Genomic DNA, 25,522 nt, shown 5'->3' on the forward strand with positions numbered 1-25,522 from the left:
TCAGGCGTCCTGCAAGGGCGAGAAGATGCCCGGGGCTCGGTCCTGCCCTGCTGGGACGCCCCGGGTGTCCCGCGGCAGCGGGGGGGGGGTCCCGGACCTGGCAGACCACGCCGACATCCTCCTGGTGGGTGCAGTCGTGGCGTCCCCAGGCGCGGTGGGCGCAATCCTGCAGGGTCCCCTCCTGACCCTGGCAGCGGACGTCGTCCAGCCAGATGCGCCCAGCACCGGGGCCGAAGCGGCGCCGTCCCTGGGGAAGGTCACCGACTGTCCCCACCGCCCCGCAGCCCAGCTCCCGGCAGACCACCGCCGCGTTGGTGCCGCTCCAGCCGTCGTCGCAGACTGTGCCCCACTGCCCGGCGCGGTTCACCTCCAAGCGCCCGGCGCAGCGCCCAGGGCCGCCCACCAGCCGCAGCTGGAAGGGCTCTGCGGGGACACGGGAGTGATGCCAGCCCCGTGGGACCCCCCCCCCGCCTAAAGCAGCGTCACCCCACCCCCGCTGCGCGCTCACCCTCGCACTCGACGGCGGCCACCCGCTCCGTGCGGCAGGCCGACGGGTTGCCCGGCTGGAGGACGCAGTGCTCCAGGGCCAGCTCCTGCCCGGTGCACTGCACCCGCTGCAGCACCGCTGGCGACGCGCCGGCTGCCGCGGGGCTGCAGGGCACCGGGACGAGGCGCGGGCGGCCGCAGCCCAGCTGGCGGCACAGCACCCGGGCGGCTGCCGGCGCCCAGCCCTCGGCGCAGACCGAGCCCCAGGCGCCGTCGAAGAGGAGCTCCACGTGCCCGGCGCAGCGGGAGCGGCTGCTCCGCAGCCGGGCTGGCACCGCTGCGGCGGGGGGAAGGTGTATGGCACCAGTATGGCCGGTACAGCCCCAGTCTGCCCAGCACAAGCCCAGTCTGCCCAGTATAGCCCCAGTGTGCCCAACCCAGCTCCATCTGCCCAGTACAAGTCCAGTATGCCCAGTGTAGCCCCAGTCTGCCCAACCCAGCCCCAGTCTGCCCAGTATAGCCCCAGTCTGCCCAGCACAAGTCCAGTCTGCCCAACCCAGCACAAGCCCAGTCTGCACAGTATAGCTCCAGTGTGCCCAACCCAGCTCCATCTGCCCAGCACAAGCCCAGTCTGCTCAATCCAGCCCCAGTCTGCCCAGCACAAGTCCAGTCTGCCCAGTATAACCCCAGTCTGCCCAGCACAAGCCCAGCCTGCCCAACCCAGCCCCATCTGCCCAGCACAAGTCCAGTCTGCCCAGTACAGTCCCAGTCTGCCCAGCACAAGCCCAGTCTGCTCAATCCAGCCCCAGTCTGCCCAACCCAGCCCCATCTGCCCAGCACAAGCCCAGTCTGCCCAGTACAGTCCCAGTCTGCCCAGCACAAGCCCAGTCTGCTCAATCCAGCCCCAGTCTGCCCAACCCAGCCCCATCTGCCCAGCACAAGCCCAGTCTGCCCAGTATAGCTCCAGTGTGCCCAACCCAGCTCCATCTGCCCAGCACAAGTCCGGTCTGCCCAGTATAGCCCCAGTCTGCCCAGTATAACCCCAGTCTGCCCACTATTGCCCCAGCCTGCCCAACCCAGCCCCATCTGCCCAGCACAAGTCCAGTCTGCCCAGTATAGCCCCAATCTGCCCAGTACAAGTCCAGTCTGCTCAATCCAGCCCCCATCTGCCCAGTATACCCCAGTCTGCCCAACCCAGCTCCATCTGCCCAGCACAAGCCCAGTCTGCCCAAACCAGCCCCAGTGTGCCAACCCAACCCCAGTCTGCCCAGTATAGCCCCAGTCTGCCCAACCCAGCTCCATCTGCCCAGCACAAGTCCAGTCTGCCCAGTATAGCCCCAGTCTGCCCGTTATAGCCCCAGTCTGCCCCACGTAACTCCAGTCCGCCCAGTATAGCCCTAGTCTGCCCAACCCAGCCCCAGTCTGCCCCATGCAGCCCCAGTCTGCCCAGTATAGCCCCGGTTTGCCCCAAGCAGCCCAAGTCTGCCCAGCATAAGTCCAGTCTGCCCAGTATAGCCCCAGTCTGCCCAACCCAGCCCCAGTCTGCCCAGCACAAGTCCAGTCTGCCCAGTATAGCCCCAGTCTGCCCAGCACAAGTCCAGTCTGCCCAGTATAGCCCCAGTTTGCCCCAAGCAGCCCAAGTCAGCCCAACTCTGCCCAACTCATCCCCAGTCTGCCCAGTATAGCCCCAGTCTGCCCAAACCAGCCCCAGTCTGCCCAACTCATCCCCAGTCTGCCCAGTATAGCCCCAGTCTGCCCAACCCAGCCCCAGGCTGCCCAGTACAAGTCCAGTCTGCCCAGTGTAGCCCCAGTGTGCCCAGCTCATCCCCAGTCTGCCCAGTATAGCCCCAGTCCACCCAGCACAAGCCCTCCTACGTGTGGTCCATGCCCCAGTGCCTGCCACATCCCGTGGCCGCTGACCCCATGGCCCCTGAGTGTCACCAGGGGACCCCAGAGGACCCCCAGGGGACCCCCAACGTACCGGATCCGGCCGCGGTGCCACAGCACAGAGCTGAGGGGAGAGAGGGAACAGCTGGGAGTGGGGACCCAGCCCTCGCCCCATGGACACCCCCTACCCCACACACCCTGCTGACCCCCAACACACACCCCACAGACACCGCTACACCCCATGACCCCCAACACACACCCCATGGGCACCCCAAACCCCCCCATGCCCCGCTGACCCCCAACACACACCCCACAGACACTGCTACACCCCCTGACCCCCAACACACACCCCATGGGCACCCCAAACCCCCCATGCCCCACTGACCCCCAACACACACCCCACAGACACTGCTACACCCCCTGACCCCCAACACACACCCCATGGGCACCCCAAACCCCCCCATGCCCCACTGACCCCCACCATTCAACCCACAGATACCCCATGCCCCACACACCCCAACGACCCCCAAGACACAACACACAAGACACCCTGCACACCCCAGTAAAACCCCCAACACACCCCCTCCCCAGGTGCACCCCAAGTCCGCCCCCAGCCCCGTGGCCCGCCAAGCCCCTGCCCCACACCCCCCCCCATGGCCCCCCATCCCTCACCGAGGCACAGCCCAAGGCTGAGCAGCCCCCCCATACCGCAGCTGCCTGGGCCCCCAATTCCCAGGGTTCCCCCCCTTTTAAAGCTCCCTCCCAGGGCCGGCCGTGGGGGCAGCATCGGCGGGGGGAGCAGGGGGGAGGAAGCGAAAGCGCCGTGGGGAAGCGCTGGGGGAGCCACCCCGGCACCGTGGGGCCAGCGGAGAGGGGGGCGTGGGATGGGGAGCAGGACCGGCGTTGCCCCCCGCAAAAGAAGGGGTTCTGCTGCCTGCACCCCCAGGTCACCCCCCCGCCCAAGGACGGGCCTGAGGGGCGGCTGATCCCCCTATACCCCCCAAAATGATGCTCCCCATCCACAACCTCAAGATGCTCCAGGACTGGGGGTGGGGGGCTCCAGCCCCACTTTATTTCATCTGGGGGTCACGGCAGCCCCCCCGAGTCACCCACCTGGGGTGGCCATGACCCCATCATGGCCGAGAGCCGGGGGCAGGGGCGGTCCCCGAAAAGCCCCCCAGGAGGTGCTGGAGGGTGAGGGCCAGTGCCCGCAGGTCCCCCCGCAGCCCCTGCACCTCCTGCAGAAGGGCCTGCAGCTGGGGGGCCAGGCAGGGGGGGCAGCCGCCAGACCCCCCTCCCCACTGCCCCCCAGCCCCGGGGCCGGCCGGCGGCAGCGCTGCTGGCGGAGCGGGACCTGTGGGGTGAGACACAGAGACCCCCTAAAGCACAGCCACAAGAGCCCCCCCAATGTGTCCCCCCCAAAAAAAAAGCAGAATTTGGGGTGCAGAGGGGCCCCACATACCCCCACCACCCTGCCAGCACCCACCCCCATGCTGCCCCAGAGCTCTGGGGTCACCTCAGGAGTTGGGGGTCCCCTGGCAGGACACCCCACTGCCAGTGCGCCCCCCACCCCAGGCTTACCTGGGCATGGGGCCCCTGCGAGCACGGGGTCTGTCGGGATGCGGGCAGGAAGGGTGGGAAGGGTGCCGAGGGGTGCCGGGGGGGGCTGGGAGGGTGCTGGGGGGCTCTGGGTGCCAAGGGGCTCCGTGGGGGGCTGGGAGGGTGCTGGGGGGGTCTGGGTGCCGAGGGGCTCCGTGGGGGGCTGAGGGGGTGCTGGGGGGGTCTGGGTGCCGAGGGGCTCCGTGGGGGGCTGAGGGGGTGCTGGGGGGGTCTGGGTGCCGAGGGGCTCCGTGGGGGGCTGGGAGGGTGCTGGGGGGGTCTGGGTGCCGAGGGGCTCCGTGGGGGGCTGAGGGGGTGCTGGGGGGGTCTGGGTGCCGAGGGGCTCCGTGGGGGGGCTGGGAGGGTGCTGGGGGGGGTCTGGGTGCCGAGGGGCTCCGTGGGGGGCTGGGAGGGTGCTGGGGGGGTCTGGGTGCCGAGGGGCTCCGTGGGGGGCTGAGGGGGTGCTGGGGGGGTCTGGGTGCCGAGGGGCTCCGTGGGGGGCTGAGGGGGTGCTGGGGGGGTCTGGGTGCCAAGGGGCTCCGTGGGGGGCTGAGGGGGTGCTGGGGGGGGTCTGGGTGCCGAGGGGCTCCGTGGGGGGCTGAGGGGGTGCTGGGGGTCTCTGGGTGCCGAGGGGCTCCGTGGGGGGCTGGGAGGGTGCTGGGGGGGTCTGGGTGCCAAGGGGCTCTGTGGGGAGCTGGGAGGGTGCTGGGGGGGCTCTGGGTGCTGTGGGGCTCGGAGGGTACTGGGGGGGTTTGGGTGCTGAGGGGCTCCATAGGGTGCTGTGGGGGTGCTGGGGGGGTCTGGGTGCTGAGAGGCTCCTTGGGGGTCTGGGTGGGTGCTGGGAGGGTCTGGGTGCCAAGGGGCTCCTTGGGGGTCTGGGTGGGTGCTGGGGGGGTCTGGGTGCTGAGGGGCTCCATAGGGTGCTGTGGGGGTGCTGGGAGGGTCTGGGTGCCGAGGGGCTCTGTGGGGGTCTGGGTGGGTGCTCGGGGTCTCTGGGTGCCGAGGGGCTCCGTGGGGGGCTGAGGGGGTGCTAGGGGTCTCTGGGTGCCGAGGGGCTCCGTGGGGGGCTGGGAGGGTGCTGGTGGGGTCTGGGTGCCAAGGGGCTCTGTGGGGAGCTGGGAGGGTGCTGGGGGGCTCTGGGTGCTGTGGGGCTCGGAGGGTACTGGGGGGGTTTGGGTGCTGAGGGGCTCCATAGGGTGCTGTGGGGGTGCTGGGGGGGTCTGGGTGCTGAGAGGCTCCTTGGGGGTCTGGGTGGGTGCTGGGAGGGTCTGGGTGCCAAGGGGCTCCTTGGGGGTCTGGGTGGGTGCTGGGGGGGGTCTGGGTGCTGAGGGGCTCCATAGGGTGCTGTGGGGGTGCTGGGAGGGTCTGGGTGCCGAGGGGCTCTGTGGGGGTCTGGGTGGGTGCTCGGGGTCTCTGGGTGCCGAGGGGCTCCGTGGGGGGCTGAGGGGGTGCTAGGGGTCTCTGGGTGCCGAGGGGCTCCGTGGGGGGCTGGGAGGGTGCTGGGGGGGTCTGGGTGCCAAGGGGCTCTGTGGGGAGCTGGGAGGGTGCTGGGGGGCTCTGGGTGCTGTGGGGCTCGGAGGGTACTGGGGGGGTTTGGGTGCTGAGGGGCTCCATAGGGTGCTGTGGGGGTGCTGGGGGGGTCTGGGTGCTGAGAGGCTCCTTGGGGGTCTGGGTGGGTGCTGGGAGGGTCTGGGTGCCAAGGGGCTCCTTGGGGGTCTGGGTGGGTGCTGGGGGGGTCTGGGTGCTGAGGGGCTCCATAGGGTGCTGTGGGGGTGCTGGGAGGGTCTGGGTGCCGAGGGGCTCTGTGGGGGTCTGGGTGGGTGCTCGGGGTCTCTGGGTGCCGAGGGGCTCCTTGGTGGTCTGGGTGGGTGCTGGGGGTCTCTGGGTTCCGAGGGGCTCCTTGGGGGTCTGGGAGGGTGCTGGTGGGGTCTGGGTGCCAAGGGGCTCTGTGGGGGTCTGGGTGGGTGCTGGGGGTCTCTGGGTGCTGAGGGGCTCCTTGGGGGTCTGGGTCGGTACTGGGGAGGTCTGGGTTCCGAGGGGCTCTGTGGGGGTCTGGGTGGGTGCTGGGGGTCTCTGGGTGCTGAGGGGCTCCGTGGGGGGCTGGGAGGGTGCTGGGGAGGTCTGGGTGCCGAGGGACTCTGTGGGGGTCTGGGTGGGTGCTGAGGGGGTCTGGGTGCCGAGGGGCTCCTTGGTGGTCTGGGTGGGTGCTGGGGGTCTCTGGGTTCCGAGGGGCTCCTTGGGGGTCTGGGAGGGTGCTGGGGGTCTCTGGGTGCTGAGGGGCTCTGTGGGGGGCTGGGAGGGTGCTGGGGGGGTCTGGGTGCTGAGGGTCTCCATAGAGTGCTGTGGGGGTGCTGGGAGGGTCTGGGTGCTGAGGGGTTCTGTGGGGGGCTGGGAGGGTGCTGATGGAATCTGTGTAATGGGGGTCTCCTTGGGGCACTGGGTGTGTGCTGGGGGCCTCTGGGTGCTGGGGGGCTCCTTGGGGGTCTGGGTGGGTGCTGGAGAGCTCTGGGTGCTGGGGGGCTCTGGGGGGGACGGGGAGGGAACAATGGCGCCTGGACCCAGTTGGACTGCAAGGGCTGGGGTGGCTGCTGGGATCAGGGTGAGGGGCGATGGAGGGGGCGATGGGGGCTCTGTGGGGGGAGCAGGGGCCCCAGCAGGGCCTGGGTCCAGGTCTGCACCTGGGGAGGGAACAGACACAGAGGTTTGTGAGGCCCCCGCATCGGTGCCTCCAGGCCCCCTGCCCTGGGTGCTGGGTGAAGAAAGCCCCATCCAACCACCCACCCACCCATCCAACCACCCACCCATCCATCCACCCACCCACCCACCCACCCATCCATCCACCCATCCATCCACCCATCCACCCACGCACCCACCCACCCACCCATCCACCCATCCACCCACGCACCCACCCATCCATCCACCCACCCACCCATCCATCCAGGCATCCACCCACCCACCCACCCATCCATCCACCCACCCACCCATCCAACCACCCACCCATCCATCCACCCACCCACCCACCCACCCATCCATCCACCCATCCATCCACCCATCCACCCACGCACCCACCCACCCACCCATCCACCCATCCACCCACGCACCCACCCATCCATCCACCCACCCACCCATCCATCCAGGCATCCACCCACCCACCCACCCATCCATCCACCCACCCACCCATCCATCCAGGCATCCACCCATCCACCCACCCACCCATCCAGGCATCCACCCACCCACCCATCCATCCAGGCATCCACCCATCCACCCACCCACCCATCCAGGCATCCACCCACCCACCCATCCATCCAGGCATCCACCCACCCACCCATCCACCCACCCATCCATCCACCCACCCACCCATCCATCCAGGCATCCACCCACCCACCCACCCATCCACCCATCCATCCACCCACCCATCTATTCCTCTTTCCTTGTCATCCATACATCCAGTCTCCCACAAATCCTTGCCATCCATTAATCCACCTCCCCTTTCTCCTGACTTTCTGTCCGTCCGTCCCTCCACCTTTCTCTCCAGTCAATTGTCCTTCCCCTCTCGGCCTATCCACACAGTCCCTACTGTCTTTCCACCCACCCCAGGCCTCCCACATTTCATTCTTTTCCTGAAAATTTCTTCCAAATAATTCCTTGCTTAGTACCATCTGGATCCAGATCTGCTGGAGGACATGTGCTCCTCAGGGTAGCTTCTGGACTAGGTTCAGCTCCAGGTTGTGTGCTCCATGTGGTATCATCTGGCACCTGTTCTGCTGCAGGACGTGTGCTCCTCAGGGCACCATCCGGACCCGGTTCTGCTGCCGGACGTGTGCTCCTCAGGGCACCATCCGGACCCGGTTCTGCTGCCGGACGTGTGCTCCTCAGGGCACCATCCGGACCCGGTTCTGCTGCCGGACGTGTGCTCCTCAGGGCACCATCCGGACCCGGTTCTGGTGCAGGACGTGTGCTCCTCAGGGCACCATCCGGACCTGGTTCTGCTGCAGGGCGTGTGCTCCTCAGGGTACCATCTAGACTGAGATCTGCTGCAGGACGTGTGCTCCATGTGGTACCATCTGCATCCAGTTCTGCTGCAGGACGTGCATACAGTGTGGCACCACTGGGACCAGGTTCTGCTGTGGGATGTGCACTCCACATGGCATCATCCAGACCCCTTTCTGCTGTAGAATGTGTGCTCCTCAGGGTACCGTCTGGACCCAGTTCTGCTGGAGGATGAGTGCTCCTCATGGTACCTTCAGGACCTGGTTCTTCTGCAGGATGTGTGCTTTGCATGCTACCTTCTGAACCTGGTTCTGCTGGAGGACGAGTGCTCCTCATGATACCTTCTGGATCTGTTTCTGCTGCAGGATGTGTGCTCGTCATAATATGTTCAGGACCTGGTTCTGCTGCAGGATGTGTGCTCCATGTGGTATCATCTGGATCCAGTTCCACTGGAGGACGTGTGCTCTTCATGGTGCCTTCTGGACCTGGTTCTGCTGCAGGATGTGTGCTCGTCACGATATGTTCAGGACCTGGTTGTGCTGCAGGATGTGTGCTCGCCATGACATGTTCAGGACCTGGTTCTGTTGGAGGATGTGTGCTCCATGTGGTACCATCTGCATCCAGTTCCACTGGAGGACGTGTGCTCCATGTGGTATCACCTGGATCCAGTTCCGCTGGAGGATGTGTGCTCCTCACGTTATCTTCAGGACCTGCTTCTGCTGCAGGATGTGTGCTCTTCATGGTGCCTTCTGGACCTGGTTTGGCTGCAGGATGGGTGCTCCATGTGGTACCATCTGGGTCCAGTTCTGCTGGAGGATGTGTACTACTCATGGTACCTTCAGGACCTGGTTCTTCTGCTGGAGGATGAGTGCTCCTCATGTTATCTTCAGGACCTGCTTCTGCTGCAGGATGTGTGCTCTTCATGGTGCCTTCAGGACCTGGTTCTGCTGCTGGAGAACATGGTCTCTGCGTGGTACCTTCAGGATCTGGTTCTGCTGCAGGACGTGTGCTCCTCGGGATATCATCTACACCAAAACCTGCTGAAGAACGTGTTGTCCACTTGGTACCATCTGCATCCAGTTCCGCTGGAGGACGTGTGGTCTTCATGGTACCTTCAGGATCTGGTTCTCCCAGTTTCTGGTTACTCCACACGGATTCACCTGCTGGGACCACCATGGTGGGGGCCAAGTCCTGCCTTGCTTTGGGCCTGGTGCCTTGTGTGGTACTAACCAGATCCTGCCACACTTTGGCTTGAGTGGCATCAACGGGATCCCGTCCGGCTGGCTGCTGGGTGAGCTGGATGGCAACTGCCACATCCTGCCCTGTCTGCAGTGGGGTGGCACCAACTGGATCCCGCCCTGCCTTGGGCTTGGTACCTCGCACGATCCCAACCAAACCCCGTTCTGGTGGTTTCCTGGCGGTCTGGTTGGCACCTGCCAGAATCTGTCCAACTTTGGGCCGAGTGATCCGTAGGGTACTGGTTGGATCCTGCCCTGCTTTGGGCCGGGTGACACGGATGGTACCAACTGGATCCCGTCCTGCCTTGGACCTGTTGGTGCCAGCTGGATGCCACCCTGCTTTGGACTTCTTGGTTCCCACTGGATCCCGTCCTGCCTTGGACCTGTTGGTGCTAGCTGGACCCCATCCTGCCTTGGACCTGTTGGTTCCCACTGGACCCCATCCTACCTTGGACCTGTTGGTTCCCACTGGATCCCATCCTGCCTTGGACTTGTTGGTTCCCACTGGATCCCGTCCTGCCTTGGACCTGTTGGTGCCAGCTGGACCCCATCCTGCCTTGGACCTGTTGGTTCCCGCTGGACCCCATCCTACCTTGGACCTGTTGGTTCCCACTGGATCCCATCCTACCTTGGACCTGTTGGTGCCAGCTGGACCCCATCCTGCCTTGGACCTGTTGGTTCCCACTGGATCTTGTCCTGCCTTGGACCTGTTGGTTCCCACTGGATCTCGTCCTGCCTTGGACCTGTTGGTTCCCACTGGACCCCATCCTACCTTGGACCTGTTGGTGCCAGCTGGATCCCATCCTACCTTGGACCTGTTGGTTCCCACTGGATCCCATCCTACCTTGGACCTGTTGGTTCCCACTGGACCCCATCCTACCTTGGACCTGTTGGTGCCAGCTGGATCCCATCCTACCTTGGACCTGTTGGTGCCAGCTGGACCCCATCCTACCTTGGACCTGTTGGTTCCCGCTGGACCCCATCCTACCTTGGACCTGTTGGTTCCCACTGGATCCCATCCTACCTTGGACCTGTTGGTTCCCGCTGGATCCCATCCTACCTTGGACCTGTTGGTGCCAGCTGGATCCCATCCTACCTTGGACCTGTTGGTGCCAGCTGGACCCCATCCTACCTTGGACCTGTTGGTTCCCGCTGGACCCCATCCTACCTTGGACCTGTTGGTTCCCACTGGATCCCATCCTACCTTGGACCTGTTGGTTCCCGCTGGACCCCATCCTACCTTGGACCTGTTGGTTCCCGCTGGATCCCATCCTACCTTGGACCTGTTGGTGCCAGCTGGATCTTGTCCTTCCTTGGTCCTGTTGGTGCCAGCTGGACCCCATCCTACCTTGGACCTGTTGGTTCCCGCTGGATCCCATCCTGCCTTGGACCTGTTGGTTCCTGCTGGATCCCATACTGCCTTGGAGCTGCTGGTGCCAGCTGGATCTTGTCCTTCCTTGGACCTGTTGGTTCCTGCTGGATCCCGTCCTGCCTTGGACCTGTTGGTGCCAGCTGGATCTTGTCCTTCCTTGGTCCTGTTGGTGCCAGCTGGACCCCATCCTACCTTGGACCTGTTGGTTCCCACTGGATCCTGTCCTGCCTTGGTCCTGTTGGTTCCCACTGGATCCCACCCTGCCTTGGACCTGTTGGTTCCCACTGGATCCCATCCTGCCTTGGATCTGGTGGTACCAGCTGGATCCCGACCCACTTTAGACCTGGTGGCACCAGCTGGATCCCGTCCTGCCTTGGGCTTGGTGCTCTGGATGATGCCGGCCGGATCCTGCTCTGCTTTGAGTCGGGTGATCCTGATGATATGGATGGGATCTCGCCCTGCTTTGGCTTGGGTGGCAGCGATCCGACCCTGTGCTGTGGGGTGCTGGGTGCTGGGCGCGGCACCAGTTGCATCCCATTGTGTGGGGCGCTGGGTGCTGGGGGTGGTGCTGGCCGGAGCCGGTGCTGCAGGGTGCTGGGTGCTGCTGGCAGGCAGAGAGGTCCCTGTGGGTGACAGCGTGTCCCCTTGCCCTGCAACGAGAGGGTCGCTCAGCCCGGCTCGGGGGGGGCACCCAGGGACATCCCTCGGGGACAGGGTCTCTGGAACAGGGGAGGGGACCCAGCAGGCAGGGGAGGTGCATGGGGGGGGGTCCATGCCCCCCAAATCTGCTTCAGTCCCCAGCCCCGCAGCCGGGCCAGGGCAGCAAAACAGGGGGTCCCGTGTTGCACCCGGCCACCTGCCAGCTCCCTGGGACCTTGCGCGGGGGACGGGGACCCCCACCCCGCTCCTACCCTCGCGGGCTGTCCTGGCGGTGGGCTGGCTGGCCACCGTGCTGCGGGGAGAGCCGCGGCCGCGGGGCCGTGCGGAGGGGGGCACCCGCGACGGCTTCGTCTGCAGCTGGCGGGGAGTGGGCTCTGCGGGGCGGACATCCAGGGTAGCCAGCTCATCTGCGGGCAGGGAGAGCAGCGTGAGCCCTGCGGTGCATGCACTGCACCTGCACTGCACCTGCACTGCGCCCTGCCCACGCATGCACTGCACGCACGCACTGCATCCTGCCCACGTATGCACTGCACACACATTGCACCCTGCCCACACACGCACTGCACAGACGCGGTGTCCCCATGCACTGCACACATGCACTGCACCCTGCCCACACATGTGCTGTACACATGCAAGTGCTGCCCACGCACACGCTGCACAGACACAGTGTCCCCGTGCACTGCACACCCGCACTGCACCCTGCCCACGCACACACTGCACAGACACGGTGTCCCCGTGCACTGCACACCCACACTGCACCCTGCCCACGCACACGCTGCACAGACACGGTGTTCCCATGCACTGCACACCTGCACTGCACCCTGCCCACACGCACCACACACGCAATGCACCCTCACTGCTGCCGCATGCAGCACGGCCGTGCTGCACCCTGCCGACTGCGCACCCACAGGGTTTGCAATGCAGCCGCGTGTCCCCGTGCCCACCCGCTGCCCTGGGACCACCCGCACGGGCACGGGAACCGCGTGCTCGCTGCATCAGCCCTGTGGGCACGGCCTGCAGCCCCCCCGCACGGCGAGTACCTGCGCAGACGACGGCGGCGTCCTCCCGGTGCTGGCAGTTGGTGACACCCCAGGGGGAAGCCGGGCACCCCAGCAGGGACGACTCGTTCCCTTGGCACCGCACGTCGTCCAGCCAGATGGGCCCGGTGCCCTCACCAAAAAAAGCTGCCCGGGGTGCGTCGAGGGCGGCCCCGCAGCCCAGCTGCCGGCAGACCACCGCCGCGTCCGGCAGCCCCCACAGGTCGTCGCAGACGGTGCCCCACTGCCCGGCGTGGAAGATCTCCAGCCGGCCGGCGCAGCGCCCCGTGGCCCCCACCAGCCGCATGGTGGGAGCCCCTGGGAGAGAGGCCGGCTCGGCGTCAGCGCGGGCGCCTGGCACCCCTGGGTGGGGGTACCTGCACACCCCGTGCCTGTGCACACCGTGCCTGTGCATGCTGTGCCTGTGCACGCTGTACCTGTGCACCCCGTGCTTGTGCACAGCCTACCTGCGCACACCGTGCCCATGATGCTGTACCTGTGCACACTGTGCCTGTGCACACCCTACCTGTGCATGCCATGCCTGTGCACACCTGGCTGTGCACACCCTACCTGTGCATGCCGTAGCCGTGCATGCTGTGCCTGTGCATGCTGTAGCTGTGCATGCTGTACCTGTGCACTCTGTGCCCGTGCACACCCTACCTGTGCACTCCGTGCCCGTGCACACCTGGGCTGTGCACGCCATAGCCATGCACACTGTGCCTGTGCACACCATGCCCGTGCATGCTGTACCTGTGCACACCGTGCCCGTGCACACCCTACCTGTGCATGCCATGCCCGTGCACACCTCGGCTGTGCACACCATGCCCGTGCACACTGTGCCTGTGCACACCCTACCTGTGCATGCCATGCCCGAGCACACCTGGGCTGTGCACACCGTGCCTGTGCACACCCTACCTGTGCATGCCATGCCCGTGCACACCTGGGCTGTGCACACCATGCCCGAGCACACCTGGGCTGTGCACACCGTGCCTGTGCACACCCTACCTGTGCATGCCATGCCCGTGCACACCTCGGCTGTGCACACCATGCCTGTGCACACTGTGCCTGTACACACCCTACCTGTGCATGCCATGCCCGAGCACACCTTGGCTGTGCACGCTGTAGCCGTACACGCTGTGCCTGTGCACACTCTACCTGTGCACACCGTGCCCATGCATGCAGTACCTGTGCACACCATGCCTGTGTACACCACAGCTGTGCACACCCTACCTGTACACACTGTGTCCGTGCCCACCGTACCTGTGCACACTGTGCCCATGCATGCTGTACCTGTGCACAGCACAGCTGTGCATGCCGTAGCCGTGCACACCCTACCTGTGCACACCATGCCCGTGCATGCTGTACCTGTGCACACCGTGCCCGTGCACACCCTACCTGTGCATGCCATGCCCGTGCACACCTGGGCAGTGCATGCCGTAGCCATGCAGCTGTGCCTGTGCACACCCTACCTGTGCACACCGTGCCCGTGCCCACTGTACCTGTGCACGCTGTGCCCATGCATGCCGTACCTGTGCACACTGTACCTGTGCACACCGTACCTGTGCACACCGTGCCCGTGCATTCCATGCCCGTGCACACCACAGCTGTGCACACCACCATACCTGTGCATGTCATGCCTGTGCACACCTGGCTCATGCACACCGTGCCCGTGCACACCATCCCTGTGCATCTGTGACCTGCGCGTGCTGCACCTGCACACACGCTGCCTGTGCACACTGTGCCTGTGCACAGCATGCCCTTGTGCACTCTACCCGTGCATGCTGGAACCCTGCGCGTGCTGTACTTGCACCCGTTATTGCTGCGCATGCTCTACCCGTGCACACAGTACCTGTGCACGCTGCACCCGTGCATGCTGTAACGGGGGGCTGGGTGACGGTGGGCGTGGGTGTCCAGGGGGGCTCGGTGGTGCCGAGGGGCTGGAAGGGGTGAGCTGTGGGGAGCGGCGGTCAGGCGAGGGGTCCCCAGCTCGGCCCCCTGCTCGCCCGCCCGCCCGCCGCAGCCCACCTGAGCAGACGGCGCTGGCATCCTCTTCGTGGGCGCAGACGTGGGGACGCCAACCCCGGTGCCGGCACAGGGCCAGGCGCTCCTCCGTGCCCCGGCACCGCAACCCATTGAGCCAGATGGGCCCCGAGCCCTCTCCAAACCAGGCTCCCGCCGGGGCGGCCAGGGCGGCCCCGCAGCCCAGCTGCCGGCAGACCACCGCCGCGTCCGGCAGCCCCCAGTCGTCGTCGCAGACGGTGCCCCAGCGCCCGTCGTGCTGCACCTCCACCCGCCCGGCACAGCGACCAGGGCCGCTGGCCAGCCGCACCGGGAACGGCTCTGGGGACAGCCCGTGCTCAGGCACCGGGGCCAGCGGCACCCACCGGCACCCACCGGGACCCGCCGGGACCCCCCGGGAGCCCTGCACACACTGGGACCTGCTGGGACCCCTGCACCTGCTGGGACCTGCTGGGTCCTACTGGGAGCTTCTGCTCTCACTGGGACCTGCTGGGACCTTCTGGGACCCCTGCACCTGCTGGGACCTGCTGGGTCCTACTGGGCCCTGCTGGGACCTTCTGAGACCCCTGCGCCCACTGGGACCTGCTGGGACCTGCTGGGACCCCTGTGCCCACTGGGACTTGCTGGGACCCCTGTGCCCACTGGGACCTGCTGGGACCTGCTGGGACCTACTGGGACCTACTGGGACCTGCTGGGACCCCTGCACCCACTGGGACCTGCTGGGACCTGCTGGGACCTTCTGGGACCCCTGCACCCACTGGGACCTGCTGGGACTTACTGGGACCTACTGGGACCTAGTGGGACCCCTGCACCCGCTGGGACCTGCTGGGACCCCTGCGCTCACTGGGACCTGCTGGGACCTGCTGGGACCCCTGTGCCCACTGGGACCTGCTGGGACCTTCTGGGACCCCTGCGCTCACTGGGACCTGCTGGGACCTACTGGGACCCCTGCACCCACTGGGACCTGCTGGGACCTGCTGGGACCCCTGCGCTCACTGGGACCTGCTGGGACCTGCTGGGACCCCTGTGCCCACTGGGACCTGCTGGGACCTGCTGGGACCCCTGCGCTCACTGGGACCTGCTGGGACCTGCTGGGACCTACTGGGACCTACTGGGACCTGCTGGGACCCCTGCACCCACTGGGACCTGCTGGGACCTACTGGGACCTGCTGGGACCCCTGCACCCACTGGGACCTGCTGGGACCTGCTGGGACCTATTGGGACCTACTGGGACCTGCTGGGACCTTCTGGGACCTGCTGGGACCTACTGGGACCCCTGCACCCACTGAGACCTGCTGGGACCTGCTGGGACTCGTGCACCTGCTGGGACCTGCTGGGACCCCTGCGCTCACTGGGACCTGCTGGGACCTTCTGGGACCCCTGCGCTCACTGGGACCTGCTGGGACCTTCTGGGACCCCTGCGCTCACTGGGACCTGCTGGGACCTTCTGGGACCCCTGCCCCCACTGGGACCTGCTGGGACCTTCTGGGACCCCTGCGCTCACTGGGACCTGCTGGGACCTACTGGGACCCCTGCACCCACGGGGACCTGCTGGGACCTACTGGGACCTGCTGGGACCCCTGCACCCACTGGGACCTGCTGGGACCTGCTGGGACCCCTGCGCTCACTGGGACCTGCTGGGACCTGCTGGGACCCCTGCGCTCACTGGGACCTGCTGGGACCTGCTGGGACCCCTGCACCCACTGGGACCTGCTGGGACCTTCTGGGACCCCTGCGCTCACTGGGACCTGCTGGGACCTACTGGGACCCCTGCACCCACTGGGGACCTGCTGGGACCTGCTGGGACCCCTGCGCTCACTGGGACCTGCTGGGACCTGCTGGGACCCCTGTGCCCACTGGGACCTGCTGGGACCTGCTGGGACCCCCTGCGCTCACTGGGAACTGCTGGGACCTGCTGGGACCTACTGGGACCTACTGGGACCTGCTGGGACCCCTGCACCCACTGGGACCTGCTGGGACCTTCTGGGACCCCCTGCACCCACTGGGACCTGCTGGGACTTACTGGGACCTACTGGGACCTACTGGGACCCCTGCACCCACTGGGACCTGCTGGGACCCCTGCGCTCACTGGGACCTGCTGGGACCTTCTGGGACCCCTGCGCCCACTGGGACCTGCTGGGACCTTCTGGGACCCCTGCGCTCACTGGGACCTGCTGGGACCTTCTGGGACCCCTGCGCCCACTGGGACCTGCTGGGACCTTCTGGGACCCCTGCGCTCACTGGGACCTGCTGGGATCCTTTGCACACACTGGGACTTGCTGGGACCCACTGGAAGCCCTGCATCCCCCCCCCCCCCCCCCCCCCCCCCCCCCCCCCCCAGGGACCCCTGCACACACTGGGACCTGCTGGGAGACACCCAGGACCCACTGGAACCCACTGGGAGCCCTGCACCCACTGGGACCCACTGGGATCCTTGGCATAGACTGGGACCCACTGGGCTCCTTTGACCAAACTAGAACCCACGGGGATCCTTTAGACAAATTGGGACCTACTGGGACCCACTGGGACCCACTGGGCTCCTTTGCACACACTGGGACCTGCTGAGACACACTGGGACCCCTGCTTGCCCCAGGGACCCCTGCCCACAATGGAACCCACGGGGTCCTTTGCACAAACTGGGACCCACTGGGAGCCCTGCCCATGCTGGAACCTTCTAGGACGTGCTGGGACCCCTGCACAAACTGGGACCCACTGGGATCCTTTGCACACACTGGGATCCTTCGCACACCCTGGGACCCACTGGGATCCTCTGCGCACACTGGGACCCTCCGGGAGCTCCCCCACTGGGACTCACTGGGTGCCACTGGGCCAGCCCCCGCCCGCTCCCCCCCCTCCCCGTACCTGTGCGGCGGGGTCCCAGCAGCCCCACTGGAGACCGAGCGGAGAGGATGAGTGGGGGACCCAGGCGTCCGGGCACCCCACCCCATCCCGGGCTCTCCGGGGTGGCGGGGGGTCCCTGCGGCACCCAGCAGCAGGGACCAGTGACCAGCGTCCTGCCCAGTGCCCGGTGCCCAGTGCCCGGTGCCCAGTGCCCTTCCCAGTGCCCAGTGCCCCATGCCCAGTGCCCCGTGCCCAGTGCCCAGCACCCTGCCCAGTGCCACCACCCCATGCCCAGTGGTCTCCTGCCGTGCCCAGTGCCCCTGCCCAGTGCCCCGTGCCCCACGGCCAGGGCCCTGCCCAGTGCCCTGTCCCAGCCAACCAGTGCCCAGTGCCCTTCCCAGTGCCCAGTGCCCCGTGCCCAGTACCCCATGTCCAGTGCCCAGCGCCCTTCCCAGTGCCCAGTACCCCACGTCCAGTGCCCAGTGCCCTCCCCAAGCCCAGTGCCCAGCAACCAGTACCAGTGCCCAGTGCCCTTCCCAGTTCCCAGGGCCCAGCACCCAGCACCCTTCCCAGTACCCAGTCCCGCTGACCAGTGCCCAGTGCCCTTCCCAGTGCCCAGTGCCCAGCACAGCCCAGTGCCCGGTGCAATTCCCAGTGTCCAATGCCTGGTTCCCAGTGCCCCATGCTCTGCACAGCGCCCAGCACAATTCCCACTGCCCAGACCCCGCTGCGCAGTGCCCACTGCAGCGCCCGTGCAGCTCCAGTGCTGCGTCCAGCACTGCGCCCGTGCAGCGCCTGTGCTGTGCCCGTGCAGCGCAGTGCAGTGCCCGTGCAGTGCCCGGTGCCGTACTCAACCTCCCCTCCCAGCACCCACACCATACCCGTGCCGTAGCCGTGCCACACGCACACCAGCCCCGTGCAGTGCCCGTGCCCCTGCAGTGCCAGCACCCGTGCAGCGCTCGCGCGGTGCCAGTGCCCGTGCAGTGCTCGTGCAGTGCCAGCACCCATGCAGTGCCCATGCAGTGCCCGTGCTGCATTCAGCCCCGCTCCCAGCACCCACCATACCTGTGCCACGCGCACAACAACCCTGTGCAGCGCCTGTGCAGTGCTTGTGCAGTGCCAGTGCCCATGCAGTGCCAGCACCCGTGCAGCTCCCATGCAGTGCCCGTGCAGTGCCAGCTCCCATGCAGTGCCCATGCTGCATTCAGCCCTGCTCCCAGCACCCACCATACCCATGCCGCACGCACACCAGCCCTGTGCAGCGCCTGTGCAGTGCCAGCGCCCGAGCAGTGCCAGCGCCCGTGCAGTGCCAGCGCTTGTGCAGTGCCCGTGCAGTGCCAGCTCCCATGCAGTGCCCGTGCAGTGCCCGTGCTGCATTCAGCCCCGCTCCCAGCACCCACCATACCTGTGCCGCATGCACACCAGCCCCGTGCGGCGCCCGTGCAGTGCCGGCGTCCGAGCAGTGCCAGTGCCCATGCAGTGCCAGCGCTTGTGCAGTGCCCATGCAGTGCCAGCTCCCATGCAGTGCCCATGCTGCATTCAGCCCTGATCCCAGCACCCACCATACCCGTGCCACACGCACACCAGCCCCGTGCGGCGCCCGTGCAGTGCCGGCACCCGTGCAGTGCCAGTGCCCGCGCAGTGCCAAGGCCCGCGCAGCGCCGGCGCTGCCGCCGGGCTCACCCAGGAGCAGGAGGGCGAGGGCCATGGCGGGCGGTGGTGGCGATGGGGACGGCCGGCGGGCGGGGAGGACGAGACGGGGCTGCCGGGCCAAGGATGACTCAGTCCGTCCGTCCGTCCGTCCAGCCGGCCGTCCAGGGGCTGGGCGGGGTGGGCTGGGGGCAGGGGGGGCCCGGAGACCCCTGGGCTGGGGGGGGGGCAGGGTGCCCCCCTCACCGGGTCCCCCCCAACCTGGCAGGCCTCGGGCCAGGGCAGGCGGGGGTTAACGCTGGAGCCACGCGGCGCCCAGGGGACACACATGCAGCGCCCACACGTGTGCACGTGGCCTCCCACCGCCCCGCCACGCGTGTGCACGTGGCCTCCCGCCGCCCGGCCACGCGTGGGCACGTGGCCTGCCACCGCCACGCGTGTGCACGTGGCCTCCCGCCACCCCCGCCACGCGTGTGCATGTGGCCTCCGGCCGCAGCAGCACACAGGCACAGGGCGCGCGCCGCTGCAGCACGCGCACACGTGCACCCAGGCAAGCACACGCATCTGCACCCTCGCGCACACACGCAGAGGCGTGCACGCACACGCTCACGTGCGCACACGCTCACGTGCACACACGCATGCTTGCGCACACGTGCATACGTAGGCACCCGTGTACACACTTGCGCGCACACATGCAGACACGTGTACATATGCACACGTGCACGCCCACATGCGCCAGTGCACGCACAGGGGCACACGCGTACACATGCACACGTGTGCACACGCACACACACGCGCACAGGCACACATGCAGGCACACACGTGTGCACACACATGTACCATGTACGCCTCCCAGTGCCCCCCGTCCCCCCAAGCCCCACCTCCCCAGTAACCCCCGTCACCCCCCCGCACTGCTCCCCCATGGGCCCGCCCATGGCCCCGCCCACCCCCGCCCATGGGCCCGCCCAGGCCAGGCTGCAACGCGCAGGCGCCGCCCGAGGCCCCGCCCTCCGACACGGCCAATGGGCAGCGATCCCGCCCCTAGCGACGGCCCCTCCCCTAGCAACGCCCCCGCCCCGGTGCCGGCCCCGCCCCTAGCAACCGGCCCCGCCCCTAGCGACGGCCCCGCCCCCCGGTGCCCCCCGCCGGAAGGAAGAGCCGCACGGCGCGCGGGTGGGGCAGGGGGTGGGGCACTGTTTATTGACCACGCCCACGGGGGACCCCCTCCCCCCCCCCCCCCCCCCGGGGGACTCCAGGGCGAAGACCCCCCCAGCTCCGGCTCTGCTGGGGCGGCTGGGGGGGCCATGGGGGTCCTGGGGGGCCCAGGGGCCTCCTGGGGGTCCCGGGGGCCATGGGGGTCCGGCCCCCCCGCCCCGCAGATGTGCGTCAGTGGGACCCCGGGGCTGAGCCCCCCCGCTCCAGCTCTGCAGGGGAGTTCTGAGGGGTCTCGGGGGGTCCCCCCCCTCAGAAGGTGTGAACCAGCGGGACACTGGGCAGCTCTGGGGCAGGGGGTCCTGTCCCTGCCCCCCCCGCACTGCTGCCCCCCCCGGCTGCCCCCCGTGCCGGGGTGGGGGGCTGCCCCCCCCCCGCTGCCCCCCGGTCCCGGCTCACCCCGGACCAGGAGGATGCGGGGGGGCGAGGGGGGGGGCAGCTGGGCCAGCGCCTGCAGGCAGAGGCGGGCAGGTCCCCCCCCAGCCCCCCGCAGCAGCAACATGGGGGGCAGCCCCCCGGCCGCCCCCACCACCGCCAGCCGTGGGTACGGCGAGGGGGACGGGGCCCCCCCCGCCACGAGCACCTCGGGGGGCTGCGGCTGGACGTTGGGCACCTCTGCGGCCTGGAGATGGACGTTTGTCACCTCCGTGGGCTCGAGTTGCACGTTGGGCACCTCCATGGCCTTGAGTTGGATGTTGGGCACCTCCTCCACGGTCTTGAGTTGGACGTTGGGCACCTCCATGGCCTTCAGTTGGATGTTGGGCACCTCCACGGTCTTGATTTGGACGTTGGGCACCTCCATGGCCTTCAGTTGAATGCTGGGCACCTCCATGGTCTTGAGTTGGATGTTGGGCACCTCCATCGTCTTGAGTTGGACACTGGGCACCTCCACGGTCTTGAGTTGGACACTGGGCACCTCCTCCACGGTCTTCAGTTGGATGTTGGGTACCTCCATGGTCTTGAGATGCCTGTTAGGCACCTCTGTGGTCTTGAGTTGGATGCTGGGCACCTCCATCATTTGGTGACAGGAGTTGGGCATCTCAGTGGCCTGGAGATGGACATTTGTCACCTCCATTGTCTTCAGCTGGATGTTGGGCACCTCCGTGATCTTGAGATGGATGTTGGGCACCTCCATCATTTGGTGATGGATGCTGGACACCTCTGTGTCTTGGAGATGGACACTGGTCATCTCTGTAGTCTGGAGATGGACGCTGGGCACCTCTGTGACTTGGAGATGGACACTGGGCACCTCAGTGGTTTGGTGACACACACTGGGCACCTCTGTGGCCTGGAGATGGACATTTGTCACCTCCGTGGTTTGGGGATGGATGCTGGGCACTTCAGTGGCTTGCAGCTGGACAGTGGTCACCTCTGCATCCTGGAGATGGACACTGGGAACCTCCATGGTTTGGTGATGGATGTTGCTCACCTCAGTGGCCTGCAGGTGGACATCGGTCACCTTTGTGGTCTGGAGATGGATGCTGGGCACCTCTGTGGCTTGGAGATGGATGTTGGGCACCTCAGTGGTTTCGAGATGGACATCGGGCACCTCTGTGGTCTGCAGCTGGATGTTGGGCACCTCCATGGCCTGGAGCTGGACGTCAGGCACCTCTGTGGTCTGCAGCTGGATGCTGGGCACCTCTGTGGCCTGGAGCTGGACCTCAGGCACATCTGTGGCCTGCAGCTGGATGCTGGGCACCTCTGTGGCCTGGAGATGGATGTCGGGCACCTCTGTGGGCTCAAGATGGACACTGGGGACCTCAGTGGTTTGGAGATGGACGTTGGACACCTCTGTGGCTTGGAGATGGATGTCAGGTACCTTGGTGGTTTGGAGATGGACATTTGTCACCTCTGTGGTCTGCAGCTGGACATTGGGTACTTCTGTGGCCTGGAGATGGACGCTGGGCGCCTCTGAGGGCTGTGGCAGGGCATGGAGCTGGATGTTGGTGATCTCAGAGGGCTGTGGCACGGCTTGCAGCTGGACATTTGCCACCTCGGTGGCCTGCAGCTGGATGTTGGTGACATCTGAGGGTTGTGGCAGGGCTTGGAGCTGAACATTTGTCACCTCAGTGGCCTGCAGCTGGATGTTGCTGACATCCAAGGGTTGTGGTAGGGCTTGGAGCTGGATGTTGGTCACCTTGGAGGGTTGTGGCAGGGCTTGGAGCTGGATGTTAGTGACATCCAAGGGTTGTGGCAGGGCTTGCAGCTGGACATTTGTCACCTCTGTGGCCTGCAGTTGGATGTTGGTGACATCTGAGGGTTGCGGCAGAGCTTGGAGCTGGATGTTGGTGACGTCTGAGGGTTGCGGCAGAGCATGGAGCTGGATGTTGGCCACCTTGGAGGGTTGTGGCAGGGCTTGCAGCTGGACATTTGTCACCTCACTGGCTTGGAGCTGGATGTTGGTGACATCCAAGGGCTGCGGCAGGGCTTGGAGCTGGACATTTGTCACCTCGGCAGCTTGGAGCTGGATGTTGGTGACGTCCAAGGACTGCGGCAGGGCTTGGAGCTGGACGTTGGTCACCTCGCTGGCCTGGAGCTGGATGTTGGTCACCTTGGAGGGTTGTGGCAGGGCTTGCAGCTGGACATTTGCCACCTCAGCAGCTTGGAGCTGGATGTTGGTGACATCCAAGGGCTGTGGCAGGGCTTGGAGCTGGACACTTGTCAGCTCCGTGGCTTGGAGCTGGACATTTGTCACCTCAGCAGCTTGGAGCTGGATATTGGTGACCTCCAAGGGTTGTGGGAGGGCTTGGAGCTGGACGTTGGTCACCTCGGCTGCCTGCAGCTGGACACCGGTGACTTCAGGGGGCTGCGGCCCCCGCGGCGGGAGGACACCACCGATGCCACCCCTCAGGACGATGACGCTGGCCCCCGCCGGGGCCCCCGCCACTGCCTGGAGCTGGACGCCGGGCAGCGCCTGCCCCGTGCTGGGTACCAACAGGATGCTCTGCCCGGCGGTGGGGGGTCCCGATGCCCGGGGACCCTTTCCCGCCTGGGGTGGGGGACCCTCGGCGGGCAGGAGGGTGAAGGCAGGGGGCTCGGCCGGGGGGCTGGGCAGCAGGAGGAGCTTCCGCGGGGGTGCCGGGGGGCTGGGGATGAGCTGCAGGCCCTGGGGGGTCTGCACCAGCAGGAAGGTCTGGGGTTCGGGGGCGGGTGGAGGGGGGCGGCGGGGGGTCCCACGGGGCCCGGGGGCGTGGGTGCGGAGGTGACGCTGGAGGTAGGAGGCCATGACAAAGGCCTTGGGGCAGAGCGGGCAGCGGTAGGGGCGGGCGGCGGAGTGGGTGCGGCGGTGGAGCTGGAGGTTGGAGGAGTGGGTGAAGGTCTTGCCGCACTGGGGGCAGGCGTAGGGCCGCTCGCCGGTGTGGACCCGCTGGTGTTGCCGGAGGTTGGAGGTTTGGGCGAAGGCTTTACCGCAGACGGGGCAGGCGTGGGGCCGCTCGCCGGTGTGGAGCTGGCGATGGCGGCGGAGGCAGGAGGTGTTCTTGAAGGCCTTGGGGCAGTCGGGGCAGCGGTAGGGCCGCTCGCCAGTGTGCTGCCGGAGGTGGTACTGGTAGTGGGAGGCCCACTTGAAGGTGAGGCCGCACTGGGCACACTCGAAGGCCCGCAGCCCCGTGTGAACCCGCTGGTGGATCTGGAGGAGGGAGGAACGCTTGAAGGCCTTGCCGCACTCGCGGCAGGCGTAGGGCCGCTCTCCCGTGTGGTCCCGCATGTGGTAACGCAGCCCCGAGGAGCCCTTGAAAGCTTTGCCGCACTCAGTGCATTGGTACGGGCGCTCCAGGGCGGGCTGGGGCTCCGCCGAGGGGTGAGGAGCCTCGGGGGGGGGACGCGGTGGGACGGCGGCGGGGTGGCTGCGTTGGTGGCCCAACAGCCCGGCCAACTGCGTGAAGGTCTTGGGGCAGACGGCGCACTTGAAGGGCCGCTCGGCAGCGTGGCCGTGCCGGTGCCGGGCCAGCCCGGAGCTGTTCTTGAAGGTCTTGCCACAAGTGGGGCAGCGGTGGGGGGCGGCCGGGGGGGGTCACCGCTGTCACCGAGTGGCTGCCTTGGTGGCCCAGCAGCTCCTCCTCGCTGGTGAAGCTCAGCGGGCAGGCAGAGCACCGCCAGAGCGTCTCCGGTGCCGCGGTGGGCGCCGGGAGGAGCGGCGGCACGGCAGCGTGGCCGGCGTGGCTCTGGAGGTGTTTCTGCAAGCAGGCGTCGGAGACGAAGGCTTTGGCGCAGGTGGGGCACTCGTGGGGCCGGGCGCCGGTGTGGGTGCGGCGGTGGAGGAGGAGGTTGGAGGAGTGGGTGAAGGTCTTGCCGCACTGGGGGCAGGCGTAGGGCCGCTCGCCGGTGTGGACGCGCTGGTGTTGCCGGAGGTTGGTGGCTTGGGCGAAGGCTTTGCCGCAGACGGGGCAGGCGTGGGGCCGCTCGCCGGTGTGGGTGTGACGGTGGCGGCGGAGGCTGGAAGAGTTCTTGAAGGCCTTGGGGCAAGCGGGGCAGCGGTAGGGCCGCTCGCCGGTGTGCTGCCGGAGGTGGTACTGGTAGTGGGAGGCCCACTTGAAGGTGAGGCCGCACTGGGCGCACTCGAAGGCCCGCAGCCCCGTGTGAACCCGCTGGTGGGTCTGCAGCAGCGAGGAACGCTTGAAGGCCTTGCCGCACTGGGGACAGGCGTAGGGCCGCTCGCCCGTGTGGCCTCGCTGGTGGTAGAGGAGGGCGGAGGAGCCCTTGAAGGCCTTGGGGCACTCGGGGCACTTGTAGGGCCGCTCGCCCGTGTGGCTGCGCTGGTGGTGGGCCAGGCGGGACGACCACCTGAAGGCCTTCCCGCACTCCCGGCAGGCGTAGGGCTGGTCGGCCGTGCCCGCAGCCCCGGCCCGGGGCCCGGCTGGCCCCGCTGCTGGCGTCGCTCCCGCCATGCTGACAGCCCTGGGGGGGACACGGCGGGGGCTGGGCAGGGGGCGACAGACCGACAGACCGCCCCCCCGCCCCCATCAGAGGGCCCGGGAGGGGGCGTGGCCTCCGCTGGGGGCGTGGCCTCACGGCTGGGGAGGGGCCGGCCCTGGCGCACGGCGGGGGCGTGGCCACGCGGCGGGAGCCCCGCCCCACCAGGCGGTGTTCCCCTCAGGCCCCGCCCCACTTTCCCCTTCAGGCCCCGCCCCCGCCGCCCCGCAGGCCCCGCCCCCGCGCGCTCCCCTTCAGGCCCCGCCCCCGCCCCGCCCCCGCCCCCTCAGGCCCCGCCCCCGCCGCCCGCCCCGCGCAGGCGCCGCCGCCGCCGCCCGCCCCGGCCCCGGCCCCGCCGCCGCCGCCGCCCCCCACCGCCCCCTCACCTGCCGGGAAGGGCGCGGGGAGGCGCCGGCGCGGGGGGCAGGGCCGGGCAGGGCAGGGCCCGCTCCCGCCGCCCGCCGCCGCACGCCCGCCCGCCCCCGCCGCCGCGCAACGACTGGGCCGCGCCGCGCGCGGAGCCACGCCCCCCCGCGCCGCGCGCAGCCTGTGGCCGGGCCGGGCCCGCGCGGGGGCTGCTGGGAAATGGAGTCCGCGGCGCCGCCATCTTGGCGCGGGAG

The 25,522-nt window shown here is 67.7% G+C and overlaps 1 protein-coding gene across 1 annotated transcript; it reads right to left on the reverse strand.

The window, feature by feature from the left end:
- Positions 1-24,877, reverse strand: ZNF628 (zinc finger protein 628). The gene is given in 15 exon segments (XM_075725472.1): positions 1-9; positions 98-423; positions 509-823; positions 8,214-9,511; positions 10,549-10,735; positions 11,484-11,639; positions 12,273-12,587; positions 14,295-14,609; positions 20,391-20,694; positions 21,361-21,909; positions 21,964-22,128; positions 22,327-22,686; positions 22,717-24,003; positions 24,005-24,613; positions 24,698-24,877. Coding segments are annotated over 15 exon segments (6,375 nt in total).
- Between the last annotated feature and the right edge of the window lie 645 nt (positions 24,878-25,522).

The sequence above is a fragment of the Pelecanus crispus genome, chromosome 31, assembly GCF_030463565.1.
Source record: "Pelecanus crispus isolate bPelCri1 chromosome 31, bPelCri1.pri, whole genome shotgun sequence".
NCBI classification, from domain to species: Eukaryota; Metazoa; Chordata; class Aves; order Pelecaniformes; family Pelecanidae; genus Pelecanus; species Pelecanus crispus.